We start from the raw sequence: 25,058 nt of genomic DNA, 5'->3' as shown, positions 1-25,058 counted from the left end.
TTTGTATTAAATAGGGGAACTTGTCGGCAAATAAAATGGTTTCGCAGACCCAAACGGATGTCATATCTTTCTTAGTTTATTTGATTGAGCCTCACCCTCAAGTCTTGTGTTTATCCCTCGGGATAGATACAGGATTTGAGGTAGAGCGCTCTTTCATTTAAACTGTGAAAAATATGAGGTCAGTTTGATTCCATATTTTTCTAAAATTATATATATATATATGTAAATTAAAAAAAGTCCTTCCGAAGCGGGCGACGGGATTTCGATTCCGGCGGCCGACAGCTTCTTACGGGCGACCCCCAAACGCAACTTCCCCCTTTTAAACGCCGACAGTAACTGATAGTCATTAGCAATTGAAGCAGTACATGATGTTCATTTGAGAGCAACTGTAATGAAACATAGATGAGGATCCTCTCTAGCAAGGTTTTTATTACATTATGATGAGAAATATGGTGAATTTAACTCTATGACAGTATAGGAACATACTGCTAGTTAACATTATCCAATCACACCTTCCAGCTTACGACAAATAGCTTTCCTGAGCTCTAGAGTCCCAACATTTGGAGTATACCTCGTGTAGCCCTCACGAATTACATTTATACTAACCTAAAACCAATCTCAAATTAGTTGAAACCAAATATCATTAACCATGACTAATGTGAGATATGAGATCTACGTTAGCAATGACAACAAGGGTGTCAAAATTGGGCTTATCGGCAGCGAGACAGATGACCGAAACTCCATCCTATACAAGCACAGTGGCCTGATCGGTGATGGCTATAGCCTTGGAGTACTTAACGGTGTTTACATGTGAACTCACTGATAGATCATGAGAAGCCATGTCCCATGCGATTTGCAGAGGACACTAAGCTTGCCACAACCATGAGGGAACTTAAGAGTCGCCTAGGCTTGAAACAACCAACAATTCTTGGAGCGTCGGGCAAGGAAGAGGAGAGGAGGATGAGCGGAGACGAATTAAGGAGCGCAAGGACGAGGGAGTGAAAGAGGAGCCTTGACAGAAACAACCTTGTCCGAAATAGAGCCGATGCCCTAGATGGTGTCATGGCCGAGGTAGAGCAGAGTTGAAGGAGAACCATAGCCTGGGCCGAGCTCCTTTGGCTTGGAGGCAGGGTAGAGGCAGAGACAAGCCAAAGCACAAGAGGAGATCATTCGAATATAGGTTGGGCCGGAGGCTTCAGAGCTTGCACATAGTTGGACAAGAGCCTTTGAACTTGTGCTCTTGAAAATTTTTCGCTGGAGTTGGAGGATGTTTCTCACTGGAGCGAGTGGAGCTTCACCCACAAAATGAAAAAGGCAGCGCATTGTACTTTATTTTCGCTCAATTTGAGTAAATTTATTTTACACGCGAAAACCCTTTTATCGTAGAGTGAAAGTGCACCATAAATTCACAACGTATTTATTTTACTGTAGACCAAACATTATATTTTCTAAAATTCATGCAATTGATTTACTGTACACCGAAAAACCTGTTAACCAAACAGTCCATAAGTCAAATGTTGTGGCTTTATGCATTTAGTTGGTTTTCTTATTTAGAAAGCTTAAAATAATAGGTATAGGGCTGAGGCTAACTGGGCTTAAACAGAGCTCTTTAAGTTTGCATGCCATGAATGTCTTTTCAGTCAAATCCACGAGCTTTTATTCCATTCGTTATTTCAAATGAGCTTTAAAATCGCTTATTAATCAAAATTTTCATATACCACCCATTTGCTTAGGGGCTTTCTGAGATTATTTCTGTTATTTATTTTTGATATTTTCTTTTCATTTTTTTTCTTTATGCTTTGATTTGAAACAAAACATATTTGGCATGTTGAAAATATATTTTTGCTGTATTCAAAATCACTTAAAAAAATTAAAATGTGTTTTAAAAAGTAAGTAAATTTGTTTGGGAAAAAAAACAATAGGTAAGAATTACGTGAAACATATATGTTCTTAAAACAAAACAACAACAAAAATAAAAACAAAACAGAAAATAAAATTAAACAAGACATTCGATGTTGTGAAACATTTTTTTGTCATGTCTTCACAGGTTTCAATAACAATATATGGTTAGCGCTTTCTTCTGTACTCATGATTTTTGTTTTTCTTTGGCACAGAAATATTTTCTTGATGCAGATGATGACAACGAGAGCGATGCAGAAGATCAGGATAATGCTAATGATGAGCTTCTTGCACGAAGGTCTGCCGGCCTGTAGTTTTTTTATAGCAACCACCACAGCATTTTGATTGTTTTGTCTTTTGTACTTTGGTGGTGATTAGCATAAAAATTCCATCGAATTAAATGTGGCATGGAAAAAGTATATTATCATTTTATAAGCGACTGAGTTAATTAGGACTGCATTCTATTTTGGTTCCTGATATTTAAGCAAAAATTGTGGTAGTATCATGCCACAACCTAAACATCAATTAAAAAAGATCAAATTACACGTTAAATATTTTCTAGATACACTTTGTATTGTTATTTTTTTCTCCTATATTCTCTTCTTCCTGTCCTTGCCTTCCCATCTCAACTCTTACATGGTTCTTATGGGTGGGTCTATGTTGTTTGAGGGGCCTTTTGGAATCAATTTTGATTTTGGTTTTTTTTTTTTTATGTTTTTGCTTAAAATGAAACATGTTTGATATGTTATAATATAATTGATTTTAAAACACTCAAAACAACATTTAGATATTATGAGTTAAAAACAAATTTATTTATTTTTGAAAACTAAAAATAAAGCGTGCAAAAAAAAAATACCAAACATACATGTTTCTAAATAAAAACAAAAACAAAAATAAAAGTGATCTCAAACAAGCCCTTAGTGTTGTATTAGGGTGATTTGATTTTGGTAGAGTGGTTCTCAAATCCACCGATCTTTTTCAAATTCTTTTTTCTATTTATATGTCTGAGCCCGTTGTTAAGTTCTTAGGAAACATTTATTTCTTAGGTGTTTTTTGTATTTGAGTACTCAAAATGCATGGGTATTTCAAATACAGTGTAAATTTAATTCATTGCATTTTAATTGTATTTCAAAATAATTTGGTTTATTATAAAATGAAATTATGGATTTTGTGTTCTATCATTCCATGAATCTTTCTAGCAATGAAATTCAATATGCTAGCTTTGTGTGCTGATAATGTTAACATGAGATTGAAATTTGCTTTTTCTTCTTGACATTTAATCTTGTCATTTTTACTTGAATGTTGAAATGAGAAATCTCAAAATAGTTCCTCGACTCTTTTTAGAGGTCCATTTTAATCCCATAGAATAAAAAAATGTTGATTTAGTCCCTAGATTATTTTAATGAGCACTAAAATAATTATCTTTGGGGATTATTTTAGCCCATGTTAATAGAGTGAAGGGACTAATTAGGCACTTTTAAAACCTAGTACTAAAATGACCCCATGTAAATAATCAGGGGACAATTTTGACACTTCACTCATTATAGTTTCTAACAATCGTCTTTTGAAGAAATTTTTTAGTTTTATATTTTGTTTTTTTGTTGATGCAGAAAATCAAAAACAAAGAAAGTAACTCGAGTAGAGTTGAACCGAAGAGCCAAACTTAAAAAGCATATGAAAGCTGAAGCCGAAGCTAAGAAGCGAGACGACATGTCCAAGCAAATCGATTGGTATGAAGCATGGCTATACTTGTAACTTGGTGTTTATATGAAAATATTTGTAAGGTTTCTAACTTTTAACATGAATAGCTTATCGGATATAATCAAGGAAATAGCAAAAGAAGATGAGGAAAAGAATAGCAGGCATTTGAGGCGGGTTATTGCGAAGCATGAAAACCTTAAAGTCCGACCGCCTCGGTTAGGAAAGCACAAGTAAAACTCCATTTCTCTACTAAATTATCACTTTCATAACTTTTGAGACCTAGAACCTACTTCACTTGGTATAATGGAAGATTTATGTGCATACCGCATAATTGTGTATTTATATATCTAATACCAAATTTTAATTTTTATATTTATGATAGTTTACCTTTGCATGAAAAGTTATTTTTCACTTTTAAAAAGTTAATAATAGTGGTGTTTTTTATTATTAAATATTTAAGTGTCAAAAATGTAAAAATCAGTGTTTCATGTGTTGTATATGTAATAAATAGTAATTTTGTGTTATCTATGTAAATGCTCCTAGTATAAATTCATTCAGTTCCAAGCATTTACCAGAACATTTTCCATTGTCAGCTAATCTTCACTTATCATCCAGCTACAACTGTATCTTACTATTTTTAGTTACATAAATTTCTGCAAAATAGGAGTAGAAAGAATTCATTAACTAGCATGCTGCGTTTAGAACATTTTGGAATTTGATGAAGTGGAAATTGCTGAAATGAGTTGTCATAAATAGAAAGTTGCAAATTAACATGAATCGTCTAGTTTTGAATGCCTGAGGAACTGATGTTTCAAAGTTGGTTGCTTGTGGATAGAAACATGTTTTTTAAAAGGGAAATTCACATATTTACCACTCAATTCTTATGTATTTACATATTTAACACTTAAAGTTTAATGTTTTCTTTTATAACTCTCTGATATTGTACATCTATGCATTAAAAGGTGTATTTCACCGTAAATAAATTAGTAAAGGTGGTATTTTTTATGTGATGTTAAAGATTTGAGTGTTATGCCTGTATATGAAAGTTTAGGTGTTAGATATGTAAAGAATTGTGCGGTATGTTTGTAAATTCCCCTTTATAAAATAAGGATTCATTTTTCACTTGTTTTGAGTTGGGGAAACCTTCGCTTCTGAAATATTTTGAAAGAATTCGTGGAACTTGAATTGAAAAAAAAAATTCCATCTTCAAGCAACCAAATTTCCAGTACAAGCGTAATATAATTTACACTCCCACCCTTACTCTCAGATTTGTACCAGCTTCAAAGCAAGTCCTTTTAACTGAAGAAATTTCTGGCTCCATTAGAAAGCTGAAGGTGCTCCTAAACTTTGTATGATTCGAAATTTCCAATCAAAGTGATAAATTTTAAAACTTATAATCTCTTCTTAATTTGTTAAAGGGCTGTTGCACCCTTGCAAGGGACCGTTTCAAAAGCTTGGAGAAACGAGGCTTGCTTGTTCCAACTGCTAACGGTAACTGAAGCTCTTCGAAGTCTCTGTTTGAAATAAGAGTAGAGGATAAGCTTCCATGGATTTATTTCTGGTTCTGATTTTTTCTTCATTTACAGGGCGGAGAAGAAGAAGACGATGAAGTTTACTATTTGATTCTTTACTGAAGATGCAATGGAGAAATGTGCTTGGTTTTCATGGCGGATCTGAAGGCTTCTGCTTCTAGCAATCTGTGGGGCGAATGCTTTAATGGATGTTGATTGGGAGCAATAATCTTCTGTTTTTCTCCTGATGCTTTATTTTCTTCATGGAAAGCCATGTGCTGCAGAACTCAAGAACTAATGGTAGCAGGATAGATTTCCTGCATTTGTTTTATACTGCTTGGGAATGCTTTGTAATTTAGTTGTTTGTTGAATTGTAGAGAATTGTTATTACAGATTTTATCTCTTCATCTTCTCCATCCCTTAATTTGGGAAAAATTTTCTATCCAGACTCTGGGCGTAGCTCTACATGCGGACTCTCAATAATATATCGTCATGTGTTCGATATTAGCCCATCTAAAAAAGTATTAAAGTGAAAACACAAACTTTTCAATAACCCCAGAATAATCTCTGCGGTGTTATTTTGGGGTCATTTAAGTAAAATATATGAGTTTCTCTTCAATAATCCGGAAATAACTTCAAAATAACTTCCGCGGTTTTATTTCGAGGTTATTTAAGTGGGATCGCGGATGTTATTTCGGGTTATTAAAGTGAAATATAAATGTTTCTCTTCAATAACTTTTGCAGTGTCGCACATGTGGCGACATATTATTGGAGTCCGCACGTAGAGCTACGTCCAGAGTCTGGACAAAAAAATTTCCCCTTAATTTGACTTGCCGACCGAGGCCATTATTGTTATTTATAGATAGGATTTTATATGCACACCATGCCATTCTTATTTATTTACAAATCTAAAGTTTAAAATTTGATATTTACATTTATTGTCTTCTTGGCCTCATAAAGTTATGCATTAATAGTTATTTTTTAGTTTAAAAAAAGGTTAATGATAGTGATATTTTTGATGTAATATTAAGATTTGAGTGCCATGCACATAAAAATGAAAATCTAGGTTAGATATGTAAATATATAAGAACTTTGTGCTATAATGTAAATATCCTTTTGCTTAACCACATGGCCCAAAATAAATCCAATTTAGAACCCCCAGTATTTACTTGGTTGAACTTGTCGTATATGAGCTCTAATGAAAAAGTATCAAATAGGAGTTACAGGATAAAAAATGTTTTGGAAGGGTATAATGACTAAAGTAATTAAATATATATTAGTAAACCTAAAATTAATTTATAAATTTATAAACTTGCACACGGTAAACATTAATTATTTAATTTAATAAATAATTAAAAACAAAATTTAGTAATTTTTAATTTGTATAAACAGAAGTATATTTATGATTTTTATAAATAAAATTTATTTGATGCCACACAATTACTCAAATTAAAATTGATTGAAGTAACATAAAAATAGAAATATTGAAAAGTTTAAACTGCTGGCTTCATTTAAACTAAAATGAAGAAAAGGTTAAGATATTCTGATAAATTTCCTATCAGAATATGCTTTAAATTTATCAAATTTATTTAATAATTAATATTATATAAAATTTCATTAATTATTTAAAAATTATAGTAAACCTAAAAAAAATTTAATATTTTTTTAGATATCAAAAGCAAAAAGTTTGGGTTTCTGCCATTTTTTATTTTTGATTTTTTTTTGGGGACATTTACATATATACCACCCATATTTTGTATATTTACATATGAAACACATAAATCTTACTTTTTTATATTTATACCAATTACCAACCAACCCTTATATAATGAGGAAATATTACATCAGGACTCCGCACGTAGAGTTACGTGCAGATCCAATGAAATCACGTCACAAGGGAATATTCCCGGTAACACAGGTAACACCGGAGAATATTTCCCCCCCGTGTTATTCAAGTGCTATTGTATGTTACTCATGTGTTATTGTGTTCTAGAAATATTCCTGGTGTTATAATAACCATGTGTTATTGTGTTCTAGAAATATTCCTGGTGTTATAATAACACAATAACACATCAATAACGCTTGAATAACACACAATAAGATCTGAATAACACATGAGAAATATTCCCTACATTACCAGAACGATTTTTTTTCCTCACATTCACGTGTGTGGCGTGATTTCATTGAACTCCACACGTAACTTTACGTGCGGAGTCCTAATGTAATATTTAGATAAGAAGCTCTACTATTTTAATTATTAAAAAGTGAAATACAACATTTCACATAAGGTGTGTGTATATATAATCTCGAATTTGACCTCATCCGAGCTAATTAGCATGGAATGGAATGAATATGTCGTGGTCTTTTTTTTTTTTTAATGTATGTATAAAAGAACGAAGAAGTATGTATGCAAATCTTCTTCCGTTCAATTTTTTCTTCGGGAATCCACTTCCTTGTTCGTACAAGAGATGGTAGAAGGTTCTGACTTTTCGTTCTCGGTTTCCTGATCCGGCATTGGAGGGAGCAGCTTTGTTTTGTAAATCTCCCAGCCGCTCTCTCACTCTTTGGTTTGTCAATCAGGTAAACTTCCACTTAGATCTCTCCATCTCTTTCTTTCTTCGTATCTTTCCTCTAATCCGCACTCATTTGATTGTAAACCCAATGGGTTGCTCATAGATATTTTTGATCTACTGTCTGAATTTCATTCCAATGATGTCTAGCAAACCCTATTTTTGGAATAATGTGGTTGCTCGTGGAATCCGAGCTCGACTGCGAAGCTGGATTTGGTTTATTTTCATTCGGCGAAGAATTACCTTAATGTGAATTTGAGATTGTGATTTCATGTGTTACGACGAAGAAAGGATTGCATCTATTTATAGACATTGAAATCACGGCCTTGACTTTGTTTGACTAATGAAAGATTCATGTTTGAGAAGTTGAAATAACTTTTAAACGCAACTGCAAGAATTTAATGATTGACAAAAATCTAATGAGTTTTGTGATTCGTTGTAAAGTGCAATTGAAACTATGTTTTTGTGTGAATTATGTAACATGTTTGATGTCTTGTTGGACATTCCCTGGCTGACATTATCAGTTATCGAGATTTTAATTGTTTCATGGTTATTATTTTCTTTAATTTTGAAACTATTTGCTTTTAACTTACTCGCAGGAATGTGATTAAGTGGTAGCATTCTGTAATTATGGCGCTGGATTAATGTATATTTAATTAATCTGGCTTATTTGTTACCTTTTATAGTTCATTGCCTGAGTCAACATGGAAACTGGTGAAATGACTGATATCTCAAATCATGAAGAGAGATTTGATGAATCAGTACAAGGTCTAAGGGAAGATGCTGCAACAAAATCAAACCAAGTTGTTAATGGGAACCCAGAGTTGGATAGTTCTGATGTTAATTTTGGGAAGCATAATGATGTTCATGATGGAATTGAAATCTACGGGGGAACCTATGACCAACTAACACAAATAGTCATGGAGTTGAGTCTTCAAAATGATTATTTGAAAGCTCAGATAGAAGGCGCAAAATCTCAGGCCTTAAGATCTGTTGAGGTTGCTAAGCCAGACAATGGAAGTAAAGATGAAGAGGCTTCTAAGATAATTAGACACCTTCAAGAGAGGGTAAACAGCTTGAACAAGGAAATTCAGGGGCAAAGAGAGACACAAAAGGCAGCAGAAAATGCTTTGGAACATCTCAGGGCAGAGTATTCTGAGGCTGATGGGAAAGTTAAAGAGCTTTCCTTAAAACTTATCGAAGGTTAGCTGGCCTTTCAATTATATGCTTCTTGTCTTTATAGTTGTATTTTAAGTTTGGTTTTTTTTTCCATAGAAGTGGTTACATCATTTGTTTGATGATACTTTTTGTATTCAGCCTTGGTTGAACTTGTCAAGTAGTATTGTTCTTTTTAATAACCACAGCAAGGAAATACACAATTTTTAGTTTGATTTATAAAAAATATACTAAGGTAAGATAGTAAGGTTATACTTTGGACTGGTAAATGGCTAACCCTCAACGTTTCTCTCACTCGATGAAATCTGATAGATGGATATGAATCTCTGAATGCAGTTCCTATTCTTGTTTGAAATCTTCAAGTGGTGATTAGCACCTTTCTGATAGTAAAATCCTCTAATTTTCCTTGTATTAAAATTAGTGTAAACTCTTTTATCATAAGATTGTAGTTTCAGTATGAAATTTGACCTCTTAACCTTTTTCTAAGCTTTCAGAATCATGAGAACGACCTAGCTGTTTTATGATTATCATAAAAAATTCACCATTTAATAGGATTTTCTTGCTTATCAATGGATGTTTATTGTTGATTCGGAATTGCAAAATTAACTTCTTCTGGGTATCTTTCCATATTAGTTGCTTTTTAATCAGATGATTGAAATTTTTTCAACTCATTGATTCAAGCTATTTTGAGAAAATCAGATGTTTTTTATGAATATTTAATTCCGACCATTCAAATCTTAAGCCATCATGTAGTTCAACTTTTGTAGCTCAGCAACTTATGGAACGGGAAATAAAAGAACGTGATGAGAAGCACTTTGAACTAGATTCCAAATTTGGAAGGCTTCACAAGCGCGCGAAGCAAAAAATTCAAGAACTTCAAAAGGTGATTGCTATTTGCTTGATTCTTTTATGGCTTGATATTTCAATTTGTTATTCATTTTCTCCTTTTCAAATGGTGCTCATTCTGTATATTTCACGAACCTTTGTTGAACATTAATTATTCAATGCAATTCTTAGGAAAAAGATGACCTTGAAGCTCGTCTCCATGATATCAATGCGAAGGCTGAACAAACATCATCTCAGCAAATAGCAGCACAGCAAGAAGTGGAACGGACTCGCCAACAAGCAAATGAAGCATTGCGTTCAATGGACGCTGAAAGGCAACAATTACGTGCAACGAATAACAAGTAACCTCCTGTTGAGGCTGTATAGTTTTCTAATATCTCCACTTAAACTCTCTGTGCTGCAAATTTCATCAAAACTTCACTTGATATGAGAAAATTCCTATGATTGAACCCAGTCCATGGGAGCTGAGGGTTTAGGGAACATATTGAATGTTCAAATACATGAATGCTGAATAAATATTTCGGAAATTTACATATGTAGCACACAATTCTTTTGTATTTACATATCTCACATCTAAACTTTCATATTTACGTGCATATCACTTTGGCGCTCTAAACCCATGATACCAGAGTTAACCCAAACAACAATAAGAAGATAAATATTATTGTTGAATTCAAATAGAAAATTACAATCGACTCGTAGAAAACTGGTATTGTAATAATTGACAACTCAAACCCAAGCTAGGGCTAGATTTATGGATGGTGGTGGTAATCGGCGAAGGTTTGGGCCTCCTAAGAGGTGGGATAGCGGGGCAGCAGCAAAAGGGTAATGCGATGGGCTGCGGCGGCGAGGATGGCTGGACAACAGTAGCGCAGCAAGACAATGGAGTAGCGGGGCTGCGACAACGATGCAAGATGGCTGAAAAGGCTTGAGGAAGATGCTGGGATTGCTGAACAACAATAGACATGAAGGCGAGGGGTTTACGGGGCTGCGACAATGAGACGAAAGCTTGAGAGGAGGTAGAGGAAGGTGCTGGGATGGCTGGAATAGTGATGGCAGCAATATGGAGGGTTGGAATTGCAGCGGTAGCGAAGAGGGAATGACAACGACAGCTATGGTGGACTGTCAGACAACAAGAGGACAGTTGTCGCCGCTGGAATTGGGAAACTTCAGCGAAAACAACAAATAGGTGTTGTTCAAGGGCGGCTGGGAGCGATGTGGGATGGATGTGAAAGGGGATATGGAAGGTAATCATCACCTGGAGACCAAGATACAGCTGAATCACCACCTGAAATCCTAGGATACAACCTTCAAAGGGAAGAAGAGATGTTGGTGGCTCTCCTGATACAAAACACACGAAAAACTATTCTAAAACATGAAAATAACATACTTATAGACTTAGGATATAGAGTGGTCCTCACAGAGTGGGTGACAACCCCATGCAGTCAGGAGGGCCATTTCCCCCAATTCCTTTGGATCAAACTGTTCGGACTGCGCACCCGCGTGATCCTTCGGAACAGATCTTGTGCAGTCTCGCGGGGGAACAAATGGCCACATCAATCCATGCATGAAAATGTGTATTTCACTTTTAAATGTGGTAATAGTACTATTTTTTAATTTTATATTAAAAATTTGAGCTGTGTGTGTAAATATTAAGGTGTAGCCATGAGACATGTAAATACTTAAGAATTGTGTTCTATGTATGTAAAATGCTCCTAAATATTTTCTTGACACGGGACTTGAGATGATCAATTCCTAGTTTCATCATGCTTTGAATCCTTAAAATGGTATGAAGGGTGTTTTGATGGCTGCTTTCACTGCATAATTAAAAAAAAAACTACAATTTCAAATTTTTCTGGTGGAGAGATGAACTGACGGCTATTGCAAAGTCAACAACTTGAAGGAAACTATGAAGTTTATGAACGTAAAAAAAGCTCTATCTAGTTTCATGTCTAGAGCTGCCTCACTGGTGGTTACATTGTCAAATCTTGGTAGCGGGATCTATGAGCCACTTTGATAATTTACTGTGGTTGGCAAACACTGTTCTAAGAAATTGGGATCCATTGGGGAAGCTGATTTGATCATGATGAGAATGGGCTTCCAGGATAAAACTTGTCTTTGTTTTAGTGTGATTTATGAAATGCAGCGTATTTGGTTTCTGTTATGTCTTACTAGGAATTCCTTGAAGACAGTCCTTAATAGTACGATTCCCATCAGGATTCTTAAAAGAATTTGGAGCAATTAATATTGATGCATTTGTATATTAATCCTCCATTTTTTCATATTATTTTCATGGCATGAATGATAGATTTACAAATGGTAGACCCAAAAATTTTAAGAAATGTTGCTTGCTAGTAATTTTTTCTTCTATTTGTTAAAATTAGAAGTTTTTGCATCTTTTTTTCTTATCTTCGCTTATCCCGGGTGATTACAGCGATGCTTGTTCTTTATTGCTCTTGGTGAAGTGCATGGCTGCACCTTTCTCATGTTTGCTCTTTATCATTTTTTTTTTTTGGTTTTCTTTATGTATTTTTCCTTTGGCTGAGGTTGGATGTTCGGTTGACAGCCAATCTTAGAGTCCAAGGCAAAAGATATGAAGATAAATCCAAATTTGATCCCAAGTAGTTGGGATAAGGCTAATGATTTCCATGATGATAACTCATGGTTTCATTGATGTGAACCATTTGCAGACTTAGAGACAATGTTGATGAATTGCTTCGCTCGTTAGAAGCTAAGGAAAGCACTTTAGAGGGTCTGCAGCAATCTCTCTTGGATAAAGAGCAGGTGTGCTAGTAATTTATGACGAATTCTACCCTATTATTTTTTATTAGGGATAGGTCGCACAGAACTTTTAATATGAGATTCATTTCTTTTTCCTTTTGCTATTGTCACATATATGCTTTGCATAGCTTCATCAAAACTTGTGTGGTTATGTATATACAATTCATACTTACCTTTGAAGATGTGAGTGTATGTTGTCAGGTCTATGTGGATGTCTAAATCAATTTCTTTTATGCTATCATTTTTGGAAAAAAAAAATCTATCTAATTGAATGCTTGTTAAATAGAGAAAAAAATGGGAAAGAATGAGCGTTTGGAAGTGATTTTTGTAATTAGAATTTGTATTTCTGATTAGCAATATACAGTCTAAAATAATGAAGTTCACAGTTTTCTAATGTGTACGATGCTTTATTCTAAATTTTATTTGTGTATTTTCTACCACAGTACAACTCTCAGAAAACCACCCGCTTATTGGCCTTTTTTTTTTCATTTCTTTTCTTTCAAGGTTTTGACCCCATATCTCCTTGTCGGAGATTAAGGTAATGACCGGTTGACCTATTGGAGATCAGCAGTTAGTTAATTAATGACTAATGAATCTGACAATATTTTATTAGATTTCAATTTCTTATTGTTGAACAGTATTCATTTTTTTAAGAGTTAAATTAGAGTACGTTTTTAGACTTTATTTAAATAGATATTTTCCTACTGTCGTGCATGATCAAGTACATATAATGCTTTCATTTATTAAAGTGTCCATATGTTTTGCTGTTGAATTTTACCGATTACCATAGCTGGGATTCTTTTCAGAATGCTTAAGCATAATTTTTTTCCTTAGAAATATTGTTGTTTTTTCAATAGTTTTCTATTATGCTCTTTCGTTTCCCATTCAATGTGGCATCTCAGATTAGAAGAGAGCAGACCAAAGAGGGGAGAGAGTAATTCCTTGGGCAGAGGCCTGCTGAAGGAGTGGCTCCTATTAGGTTTATAAGATAGAAATACTCTATAGAAGAAAATGGAGACCAGAAAGAACTCAATTCCATGAGCAAAGAGGGGCTTATTGGCTTATAATAAGTAAAGGGTTAAGTTTAATCCTTTTGCTGTAACGCATGCAGTTTATTTGGGTACTCCATAATTTAACCTGGTTGTGATAGAGCACTATTGGGATTAGTAATCTCCTGAAAAGTTATACTAGTAAGGATGGAGTAGTAAAGTTCAGCCTAATATGGATGGGTTAGGTCAAAGCAATCATTTCTTTACATAGTATAGGTTGGGTTTGAATTGGCATTCGAGCTAGTACTTCTGTAGTACGATATGTGATTCAAGTATGAACCAAGTGGGAGCTGGTAAGCTTTTGACCTTTTGAATGTGAAGAGGGTGATCTGAAGAGAGTGTCAGAGGCCCATACAAGGACGAACCACTTAAAGGCTTTTTGGATGACATACTTTTAGGAGAAACTGGGGATGATAAACTAATTTCCACATCAAAAAAGGAGGATATATTACTAGGTTATATGATAAATGGTTCGACTCGAATATACCAGACATCTTTTGCATTTGGTGTAATGCGAGTTCATTTGGAACCTCATATTTAAGCTTGCTTGTGATAGAATACTCTCGGGATGGGTGGCCTTTTAGCAAGTTGTTTGGGTAAAAACCATTGAGTTTCGACCTCGTGTGTGATGAGTTTGGTCAATGCAGAAAATACCTCACATGCTGTGGGCTGAGTTGCTATATTCAATGCATGTACTTCATTAGTTTTAAGTATTTGCATTTCCAAATTTTAAAATTTGGTAGAAAGTCCTCTATATTTTTGGAGTATTTTTTTTTCTATGTTTTATGTGTCATAATGTACTTGGTGGATTAACAATCACATATGACAAGCTGTTTTATGTAATCTATCGGGTAAGCTTTCTGACAGGCTCTTGCAGAAACTCAGAGAGCATTGCAAGCCTTAGAGGAAAAACAACAATTGTTGATTTTGGATCTCTCTGCTAAACACCAGAAGGTTTATTTTTGATTTAATATCTAAGTTTTAGATTTTTTTTTTCTTGTTTATTTATTTTCCTGTTACTATTCTCTTTAGCAAGTAGGAGGCCTAGAAGCACAACTAGCTGATGCTCTAATTGAAAGAAGCAAAACAGCTGAAACAATAGCTTCCCTCCAGGTAAATTAAAATTTACAATGTGTATGGTTTTATGGTTTATTCTTGTATCTGGGTTTTTTCCCCTCACTCAGCGCTTAAAACATATTCAAATATGTTATGAATGTATATCTCAACTTTGTATGCAGATCAACTATTTTGAATGCTGCAACTAATTTACAGATTCTTTTGAAAAACATTAGGCATGCATCCGACCATCCATCTAAAACGGCAATTAATTGTTCACATTTTGTGCAGTATAGAAGTGTTCTGCATATGATGTTATTGGTGTTAATTTTGTCATTCAGTATATTGCTGGGGACATGAGTGCAAAGCAAATTTGTCTTTTATTATGCAGATTGTTTCAGCTCTATGGTCATTCTAATTTTCTTGAAATAGGCTAATGCTTGGATTGATGGCCTTGATATTGAATTTAATTATTTTTTAAGGGGAAAGAGAAAGATTCAAAAATTTCGGAGATGGAAGCTGCTTCATCTGATGAAGCTGCATGTCTTGGAGCTGCCTTGGAGGAGGCAAAAGGGGAGCTTGTTCAACTCAAAGATAAGCATGTATGATTTCAGAATTTTCTTTCCTTCTTTCTTTATTCTAAGATGGCTTTTCCTGCAAGTGAATTTGAATTGTCGTTCTACTTTTTATATTTGTAAATCATATAAGAGTTTTGAATTAATCAGTATTTACCTCTAATATTTTGTAAGTTGCTTACACTTTCTTTTTTAATTTCTATTCTCTAATGAGGCATAGTTAAACTTCCCTCTTTTCTTTGTTGTACGAGAAAGATTTTTTATGGTTTTGTCTGGCTGAGGAACGTATATTGTTCAATTGCCACCTACTGCATGCATTATGTTTGGAATTAGAAAATCATGTTTCGAAGTTCCATTATATTATGCAACTATATTTTGATTTTTGGATGTGAAGGCCTGCTGTTGTTGCTTGCTTGCTGCATGTGTCCTTTCGGCTTGTAACAATGTGTCAAAAATAATCTTAAAACAAAATGAGAGGTGGGTTACCCAGTTTGAAAGGAACATAATTGATTGCATTGATCTTAATAGCTGCACTACCCATGAATTTTAAGAATCTAAGGGGGCACGAGTCATGTATTATGGCAAATGTCATTTTACCTAGGCAATATGTCTATTTTAGCCTACTCAAACTGAAACTGTTGGGACTTGTTAGAGGTTGTAATTAGGGAGCACGGAGATTCAAAAACCACTTGATTTCTCCCCTAGTGATAATGATGTAGGAGCTTCACCACCGGCATGCTGGATTTGCCGTGGATCGAGGGGTTTCGCATGGATCCTAGAATCGATCCTGAGATGCAGGATTCCACAGGATTGCAGAAAATCCCTCGATCGCGGGTTATCCAATAGGGCCCGCCTAGTTTCCTATTCCAACCCGATTTTCTTCCTTTTGTTTGATTTTTTTCTATTTCTCTATTTCAAAATGGTTATTTTCAATCAAGGAACTTTTATATATTTTGTATTTTTCTATTTCGAGGCAACTAACTTTGGTTTTATGTATTGTAGTTATGGAGATTGTATTCCCTTTTTTATGCTCTTTGGAGTATTGTATCCTCTTTCTTTTGCAAGTCATGTATCTGTATCTTGCTTAGGAACAGGTGGTGGAACCTCCTCGACTTCTGGACCACACTATTTTGCAATTCGACTGCTGATTTTCAGTTGGAACAGTCGTTGATTGATGTTAAATATGCGGTCCATAGGAGATTCTGTTACTCATATCTTTTCAAACACCGTCGATGTCACATATTATCGTTTCCTTGTTATTCTACAACCACCTTCTCGCTAAATTTACTTCCCAAACACCTTCTAGGAGTCCTAGAATAGTATTATCTGGTATTATAGCATGACAAACTCTAAAAGTTTAGGGATTTATCGTTTCAACTCCTACCCAAAATTCCACATAACTTCAACCATTGACCAACTTAATACCCTAACCACCCCTACCTTGATTTATAGCCCTAAACTTAGAATGTTCAAAATCCAACTTTCCTATCTCTAATAAAATTTCACCCTAACACCCACCACCAAAACCTAAGCCCCCAACCAACCTTGATTTGCAATCCTACATTCGTCTGAAACCTTGATTGAGAGTAAATGACACAATGCCTCCTACTAGAAATCTGCAAAGAGGTGTTCATGGGTGTACGACAAAAGATATGTGGTGTGAAATCCTCCAAATACAACATAGACTTACCGCCTTTGAGTGGAGATAATCCGGTGTGATTACTCGTAGCCATAACAATAACTCTGCAAATCGAGAAAAAGGAAGTGAATACTTCCATCAATCAATTCTCAATGATGAAGAACCAATGCCCTTTAACATGAATAATCAGAGAATTCAAGATTTTGGAGTGGAGATTGACTTGTTGGATTTTGAAGGACGTTTGAAACTGAACCAGTTCATTGAGTGGCTCCAAGTAGTTGGATATTTGAGTACGAAGATGTTCCACCAAATAAAATGTTAAAGTAGTTGATATTAAGTTAAAAAAGAGTCAATCTTTGTGGTGGGAGATTCTAAAGCGTCTTCAACAACAAAAAAGGGAAAAATAAGATTACTATGTGGTTCAAGATGAAATGAAAGATGCAACACAAATATCTACCAATTCATTATAGGCATGATATGTTCTTGAGACTTTATCACTTGCAGTAATAAGATTTCTCAATAATGGAGTATACATCTGAGTTTGAGCAACACTTAGTAGAGCTTTAGGAGAACACTATAGTTCGATATCTGAGGGGTTTGAGATCGTCCAATGGCAATGTGGTATAGCTGTGGCCTTATTGGATGTTACAAGATGTTCATACCCTAACCCTGAAAGTGAAGAGACAACACAACAATGTAAGTGCACACTACACGCCAAATAGTGTTCAACCATCATATCAGACATCAAGGGTGCACCCAATAGAGCACCAAGTTGACCCAACAAGAGGAGAAACCCGTACAAAGTGGAGAAAAATTGGATTCCGCTATTGCTCCCAAATCCATCATTGTCAGTAAATGCTTTAAGTGTCACGATGTTGGTCATTTATCATCTGATTTCTTAAATAGGAGAGGGATCTCTTTCATTGGACAGGGAACAATTGAAGAAATGAACATTGACACAACATATGAAAATTTCAAAAAGGTGTCTCAACTTTCAGTCGACTAGGAAGACACTAGTGATTCAATCCGAGCCATGAGAGAAACTCCACCTGGATTGACATTGATTGTTTTAGAAGGCAATAAGTTCAATAAGTTAATACGAGAAAAATTAGCCACTATTGAGGGAATCGTTGGATATCTAGACTGACAGTTTACCTCTTTGGTGGTTGCCACTGAGAGTTGTCCTTCATACCACAAATTTCATTCCAGAGTTAATTCCTCCAAACAAGCTTGTTTATTTGGATGCATCTAGTCGAGTAAGAGAAGTGGAGAAGCAGGTTACATATTTAATGGCTTGAGTCTTGGCTCGTAAGAATACTTGACTATATGTAGTTCCTGTAATAATCGGAAGAAAAATAATAACGTTATTAATATTAGAAGTTTCAATTAGTACAATTGTTTTGGGTAAGAACGAAATGCCTCGACAATTTCATTTAAGGAGAGTGTCCCGTTCAAAGTGAACGAATAGAGAAAACGAGAAGGGAGGCAGAGAAGAAGGAAGGAGACTCACAGAGATTGATAGGGAGAGAGGAAGGAAGAAGAAAAAAGAGGAATGCTTTCCTATGAAGAAGGAAGGAGATTCACAGGGATCGAAAGTGGGAGAAGAAGGAAGAATAAGAAGAAAGTGGAATGCTCGCCTGCGAGGGATGAAGCTGAAGGCAGTAGACGTCAACTCCGATCGTGAACGGCTTACCTGGGGAGCTGATCGACGCATACGAAGGCCAGAAGATTGACGACGTGTGCAAGCTTGTGCTTTGCCATGTCAGAGAGTGCATAGGAGGAAGGCGATGCTTGAGATAGCGTCGAACTTGTTGCTTGGACGATTCCACACAAGAGGAAGCTAAATGGAAGAAGTGTTGCTTGCGGGTGAGAGGTCTCATGAGTTGCTCGACTGTGTTTGATGTTACCTGCGGTCAAAGGAAGGAAGGAAAGGAGGGCTACATTCACGCCCTTTACAGATGAGAAGAGAAGGAAGTAGTGGCATTGCAGAAAGAGGAGTTTCACGTGGGTTAAGTGAAATGGAAGAAGTCTTGCTTGCGGGTGAGAAGTCTCATGAGCTGCTCGACTGTGTTTGATGTTATCTGCGGTCAAAGGAAGAAAGGAAAGGAGGGCTACATCACGCCCTTTACGGATGAGAAAATAAGGAAGTAGTGGCATCGCACAAAGAGGAGTTTCACGTGGGTTAAGTGAAAACCAAACCGAGGCAATAAGGTTAGGGTTATGTTTTATTGTATATAAGATATTTCTTTAATTAATTAGATGATATTAAGTCATACTAAACTTTAGGAAATAAAGATTATACTTTTTTTAATTGAAAGTTATTATATTTAATTAATGTCATGAGGACTTGCAAGGTTTGCGGTGTAGGTTCGGGTTAGAAAGAGGCAAATCAAGCCATAGAATGAATGTTAAGGTAAGGATTCATGAATTTTTTAATGGAAATATGTGCCCATATATTGCTAGATTGTTCTTGACTCGGGAGCATGGGTCTCACAATCCTGTGACCGCAAGGCGTGACGTCCGGGTCATGCACGCTCAGCAAAATTGAATCGAAGCGCCTTTTTTTTTAATTTCTTTTTGATTTCCAAAATGTTTCCTTTTATTCTTCCTTTCTAGTTCATTCCTATATATGAGTTGTGTTGGGGTTTGGATTATCAGTATTTGCGTGTGTTTATTTGGGAGATCCACCAACATCGCTTGCTTTCCCTTCTAGGGTTGTATCCAAGGGTTCAATGGTGCTCCAGCCATATCTCACTCCCAAGGTGGTGCTTATCCTTTCCCCAACCGTTCTGCATCGTTCTCACATCGCTTCATCTCGCTCCTCATTGCCCTTCACTATTGAAGCCACCCGAAACAACAGCCTAAGCTATTTATTCATGTAGTTTCTACCTTCCAGCCACCGTCATCCTTTTCTCTGCTTGTTGCCACCAACCAGAATAGCGAGGAGTTGTTGTCCCCGCGCTCCTCCAAGTCCTTCTTGTTGATCTCTATCCATTCCAGCCTAGCGGTCCCTCCCCCCCCCCAAAAAAAAAAAAAAAAAAATCAACAATACCTACCGCCGCCCCTAGACATCCGACCAGAACTCCCATCTCCTTGTTGTTTCCTATAGTCCATGCATACTGCATCATTGTTGCTGCTTAGAACCCCTTCTTCCTTTCTATTTTCTCGCTGTCCAATCCTCCAACATTGTTGGCACTGCCCAGAAACACAACTACCTATTGGTTCTTTGTTGTGCGCTTTCCAGCCCACCTGCCGACTTGTTGCCGCCCAGTAAAACAAGCACCTACTGGTTCCTTGTTGTATCCACCCCTTGCCCCATTTTCCCACCTTGCCACCACCTTTTCAGACCTCTAACAACCACCACCACCGCCTTAAAGTCACTCTAGTCGCGTGTTGTGTCGTGTTTATTATTATTTCTTATTTCAGTTTGTCTGGTTGTAATTTCCTTTTTGAATTTTGTAATATTATTTCCTTCTCCTATTATTGTTTGGTTAACAGCGGTATCATTTTGTATCAAAACGAGCCTAACCCAATTCTTATCATATGATTTTCTAAACCCCCCACTCCCTTGCTAAATTTTCCAAACAGACTATAAAAAATTTTTCTTTCTCACCCTACATCATCACACACACCCTCTTCCACCTATTCAAACCAAAACCAAAACCCTAACCATGTCGCCGAGAAGACAATTGTCAGAAATCTGATTAGGAGGAAAGGACATAATGCCGCTTATGAGAAATCCACAAAGACATGTTTAAGAACCTTCTATAGAAAATATGCAACCAGAAATCCTCCACTTGTAATAGAGGTTTGCTGCCTTCGAGATGAGACATTCCGGAAAGGTCACCCGTAATCACAAGTCAGATCTGAAGGATGAAGTGAATCCCTTCCACAGAGCAGCTTCTAGTGATGAATTACCCCAGAGGTTTCATATGAAATATTCGAGAAGGACAGCGCTGTTGTGCCAGAATTTTGGAGTGTTGTGCGACTTGCCAAATTTTGATGACCACATGGATCTAAACAAGTTCATCGAAATGTTCCAAGTAGTGGAACGTGTTTTTGAGTGCCAGGACATCCCAACATACCAAATGGTAAAATTAGCCGCTATTAAGTAAAAGAAAAGGACAACGCTGTTGTGGGAAAATTTGAAGCTCCTACGTCAGCGTGGGGGAAAAGACAAAATCACTACCTGACCCGAGATGAAAAGGAAGATGCAAGTATCTCCTCGCACATTACAAGCAAAATATGTTTTTGGGACTTCACCGGTTACAATATCATCGGGTGACTATCTCATTTTACAGGCAGAGTTCAATCTCATGATCAAACATCATGAGTCCAACCAGTGGGACACCAAGCCGACTTAGCTAGAGGAGGAACCTGTACAGAGTGGAGAGAATGTGGAGACCCCCAATGCCCCCAAATTTATCCTTGCTAGTAAATGTTTAAGTGTCACGAATTTGGCCACATTTCATCTGATTTCTTAAATAGGAGAGCGATCTCTTTTACTGTGTAGAGGGCAGTTGAAGAAATGGACATTGATATAGGAGAGGTTGCATACTTCAGAGAGGAGTCTCAACTTGTTGCACACAAGAAAGGGACGTTAGTAATTCAAGCTAAGCCCATGAGAGAGGCCCCCGATGGATTACCATTGGTCACTCTAGAAGATGTGAGTTTGATAGACCGATAGCTGAAAAGGGACAACCCCTGTTCAATGGATTGTCAGCCATCATGACCAACAACTTACCTCTTGGGTGGTTGTCACTGAAAGTGGCTCATCATGCCACTAATTTTATTCTAGAGTTAGTTTCTCCAGACGAATTTGTTTATTAGATACACAGTTGGTTACGAGGAGTGAAAGAAAGAAATTACATATTTACTGTCTTGAAAGTTTTTTTATGAAAATCTGCATCTATATGTAGCTTAAGTTATTTCTAAGCAATAGTAATACTTATTCTATTAAGATGTGCTTTGAAATGACAATGTCTGCATGTTTGACTTCTTGAAAGGTTACAATAACTCACCACCTTTAACATGGCAGACCTTATGTCATATCATTAGAAGTCAAAAGCTTCGACATATGAGGTCGAAGCTACACCAACCTCGATAGACTGACGTGGGATCGTGAGTATCGCTATCCCGGGACCACGAGGGGCAGTGTCCGGGTCATGCATGTGGGATATAACTGAACCAAGGAACTCTTTTTTTTAATTTCTCTTCAATTTTCAACACATTTCCTTTATCCTTCCTTTCTTTCTAGTCCTTATATATGGGTTGTATTAGGGTTTGAATTTTTAGTTTTTGTGTGTGTTTATTCGGGACAGTCTCCGATGTCTCTAGTTTTCACTTTTAGGGCTGTATCCTAGGGTCGAGTCGTGCTTCGGTTGTATCTCACTCCCGAGTTGGTGATTATCCTTCCCCTAACCTTTCCACATCCTTTCCACCTTGCTTCCTATTGCTCCTTGTCTCCCATCTCTGTTGCAGTCGCCCAGAACAGCAGTCTAAGCTCGCTCTTCCTGCAGTTTCTGTCTTTCAGCCGCCATCATCCTCTCCCCTTCTTGGTGCAGCCATCCAGAACAGCAAGCAGTTGCTGTCCCTACCTACTTCAACTTTCCTAGCCGCTTCTCCAAGTCCTTCTTGTTGATACCTGCTGATTCCACCTGTGCTGCCCCTAAACAGCCGCCCAGAACTCCTCCCCCCCCCCCTGCATTGCTTTCACCACCCAAAACCTCCTCCACCTTGCTGTTTTCTCACTGTACAGCCCTCCAGCGTTGCTGCCATTGCCTAGAAATGTACTTAGCCGCCGGTTTTTCTTCATCTAGCCGCCTACTGACTTGCTGCCACCCAGGACAGCATGTACTTACTGTTTCCTTGCCGTACCCGCACCCTTGCTCCACTTCCTCATCTTGCCGCCACCTTTCCAGACCCCAACAGCCATCACCATCACCATAGAGTCACCCTAGTCGCATATTGTGTGTCGTGTTTGTTGCTAGTTTCTCTTTCAGTTTGTCTTGTTGTCATTTCCTATCTGAATTCTGCAATAATATTTGTTCTTTTTATGGTTGTTTGGTTAACTTTGGTATCGGTTCTAGGTGGAAAGCTGTTTTCCACATTGTTTTGTTGCTATAGATGGAATTTTGTTGACCACAAATTTAGGATTATTTCAACAGGAAGAAAAATGTTTGTTCTGGTTATGAAAAACCTAAATTTATAACTTAATTCATGTACAAAACTTTCTTTGAAATTTGAGCAGTTTTATTCTGATATTAATGTGATATGTTCTACTGTGACTGATTGTGTTTGAACTCATAAAGGTTCCTACTTTAAATAAAATGAAATTTAAGAAGCATTCATCATACAAATTACAAATACTTTGAATATTTGATTATATCATTGCTGTCTAGTTTTTTTTTTTTCTTGCCTTCACTTTCAACATGGAGTTTGAAAATTTGAAGCATGTTATTTCATGGTGAAGTCCAAGAATATTGTGTTCATGCCGTTAAACTTATAAAATAGGATGACTGATATTCGTCCATACAGTTAGGATCTTTGTTGCCAATGTTTGTCTCTCGGCTAACTTCAATATGCTGCGCTTTCCATGCAGGGATAAAGTGCCAAAATAGTCCCGTCACTATTTACATGGAGCCATTTTTGTCATAGAGTTCATGAAAGTGCCAAATTAGTCCATAGAATATTCTAATATAGACCAAAATAGTCCTCATGGTGGAATATTTTAGCCCCCACTTAAAGAGCCTGAGCACTAAATTGGCTCTATTATAGATTATGGGACTAAAATGAACCCCTACAAAAGGTTAGGGGACTATTTTGACACTTTTCTACTTCCTTGTAGCATACCAGCAAAAATATGCCAAATTTTGATATCCCAATTTGTTGCACTATTTTATTTCGTGTTTCATCTTTCCAGGAGAAGGAAAGGTTGGATTTGGAAGCTGGAATCCAAGCTCTGAGAGCTAAGTTGGAGGCATCTGAGAGCACCTTACTACGGTCTGAGTTTGAAGCTGCTAAAATGAGAAGTATATTTGGTTTTTCTATGGGTAGCAATTACAACCAGTTTACCTTTGAGAAGTATTAGCTTTCAAAGATACTACTGACTTGCAGGTCAGCTGGAATTTGAATCGTCCATGCAAAAGCAATTGCTGAATACTAGAGAAACTGAACTTGTGACCGCCAAAGATGAGGTGTAAATTGTCATTAGATTATTTCAAAATCACTGTAATGCAATAGTCTGTTTGGGAAGTTACATAGATAGTTTAATTCCTGCTCCTGTTTGCTAATATAGTTACACCTCATACCTTATACCTTAAGCTACGACGTTATCTTTCTTTTGGATATCACAGACTTTATGTTGTGAGCTAAAGGGCGAATAAGGTTTATTAGGTTCTTGTATGCATATTTTTTAATATTCTATTTTCCAATACAGTGGATATTCTTGTGATATTCCTTATGTATACAATATTGGAGCTTAAAAATTATTTCCATTGCTTTCTGTACTTTTATACGGCCTCTTATTAAAAACAAAATATTTAAATTTAGACACCTGATCCTTGATCAATGTTATTTCGCCACAAGATCTTTCTTGTTTGTTATGATTGATGCTCGAAAGAGATGTCATAATTAAAACCATCAATCAGAACTTGTTCTTATTTTTAACTATCTTAGGTGCGATTGTGAAACATACTTAGACAGTATTCATAATTATTTGTTTTGAAAAATCATTCTCCACCTCTCATCTATTGCAGATAAGCCGTTTAGATAAGGAATTTTCTGCTTATAAAGTGCGTGCTCATGCTCTGCTCCAGAAGAAGGATAATGAAATAGCTGCCGCCAAGAACGCTGAGCAGTTGAAAGCTCAGGAGGAAGCAATCAAAGTATGGTATTTTTTTATTCAATTAAATGAAATAACATACCTGTATTGGGCGTTACCTGTTTATTTGTTATTTATGTTTTCTATTTAGGAAGCTAAAAAAGAATTAGCAACTGCATTAGAAAAAAGGGATAGCGCCATTAAAGAACTTCAAGAAGCATTGGACAATCATAGTAAAGAAAGCACTGCGAGGTAAATAATTTGATTTTTCAAATTGAATGTGGACCACATAGTTAGATTTAATTTTTAGCAATAAACAAGTGCTTCTAATTTGAGTTGTGTTACTTGAGTTTATGTTGTGATAGTGAACAAGTGGACATTCTTAAGAAGTAGACAAATACTTCTGGTATTTATTTATTTATAAGATTTTGCT

At 36.2% G+C, this 25,058-nt stretch overlaps 2 protein-coding genes across 3 annotated transcripts in view; both read left to right on the top strand.

Moving 5' to 3' along the window:
• LOC110017958 (uncharacterized protein At2g40430) overlaps window positions 1–5,500 on the top strand; it is a 22,704-nt gene extending 17,204 nt beyond the window's left edge. For both annotated transcript variants that reach the window (XM_020715142.1, XM_020715141.1), the window contains exons 7-12: window positions 2,115–2,197; window positions 3,510–3,629; window positions 3,708–3,830; window positions 4,868–4,934; window positions 5,019–5,091; window positions 5,187–5,500. In XM_020715142.1, the coding sequence (XP_020570801.1) occupies window positions 2,115–2,197; window positions 3,510–3,629; window positions 3,708–3,830; window positions 4,868–4,934; window positions 5,019–5,091; window positions 5,187–5,209 (489 nt within the window). In that variant the 3' untranslated portion in view covers window positions 5,210–5,500. The remainder of the gene's footprint in view (window positions 1–2,114; window positions 2,198–3,509; window positions 3,630–3,707; window positions 3,831–4,867; window positions 4,935–5,018; window positions 5,092–5,186) is intronic.
• A 2,008-nt stretch (window positions 5,501–7,508) lies between these two features.
• Window positions 7,509–25,058, top strand: part of LOC110025995 (protein GRIP) — a 39,589-nt gene continuing 22,039 nt past the window's right edge. Inside the window, exons 1-12 of the mRNA XM_020726728.1 lie at window positions 7,509–7,691; window positions 8,368–8,884; window positions 9,625–9,740; window positions 9,875–10,044; window positions 12,394–12,487; window positions 14,401–14,487; window positions 14,566–14,646; window positions 15,072–15,191; window positions 23,726–23,834; window positions 23,920–23,999; window positions 24,561–24,689; window positions 24,777–24,877. Coding sequence (XP_020582387.1) covers window positions 8,386–8,884; window positions 9,625–9,740; window positions 9,875–10,044; window positions 12,394–12,487; window positions 14,401–14,487; window positions 14,566–14,646; window positions 15,072–15,191; window positions 23,726–23,834; window positions 23,920–23,999; window positions 24,561–24,689; window positions 24,777–24,877 — 1,586 coding nt within the window. The 5' untranslated portion in view covers window positions 7,509–7,691; window positions 8,368–8,385. The remainder of the gene's footprint in view (window positions 7,692–8,367; window positions 8,885–9,624; window positions 9,741–9,874; window positions 10,045–12,393; window positions 12,488–14,400; window positions 14,488–14,565; window positions 14,647–15,071; window positions 15,192–23,725; window positions 23,835–23,919; window positions 24,000–24,560; window positions 24,690–24,776; window positions 24,878–25,058) is intronic.

Source organism: Phalaenopsis equestris, unplaced genomic scaffold (genome assembly GCF_001263595.1).
Source record: "Phalaenopsis equestris unplaced genomic scaffold, ASM126359v1 Scaffold000002, whole genome shotgun sequence".
Taxonomy (NCBI): Eukaryota; Viridiplantae; Streptophyta; class Magnoliopsida; order Asparagales; family Orchidaceae; genus Phalaenopsis; species Phalaenopsis equestris.
The sequence above is the reverse complement of the archived record's forward strand: the minus strand, read 5'-3'. Positions and strand labels throughout refer to the sequence as shown.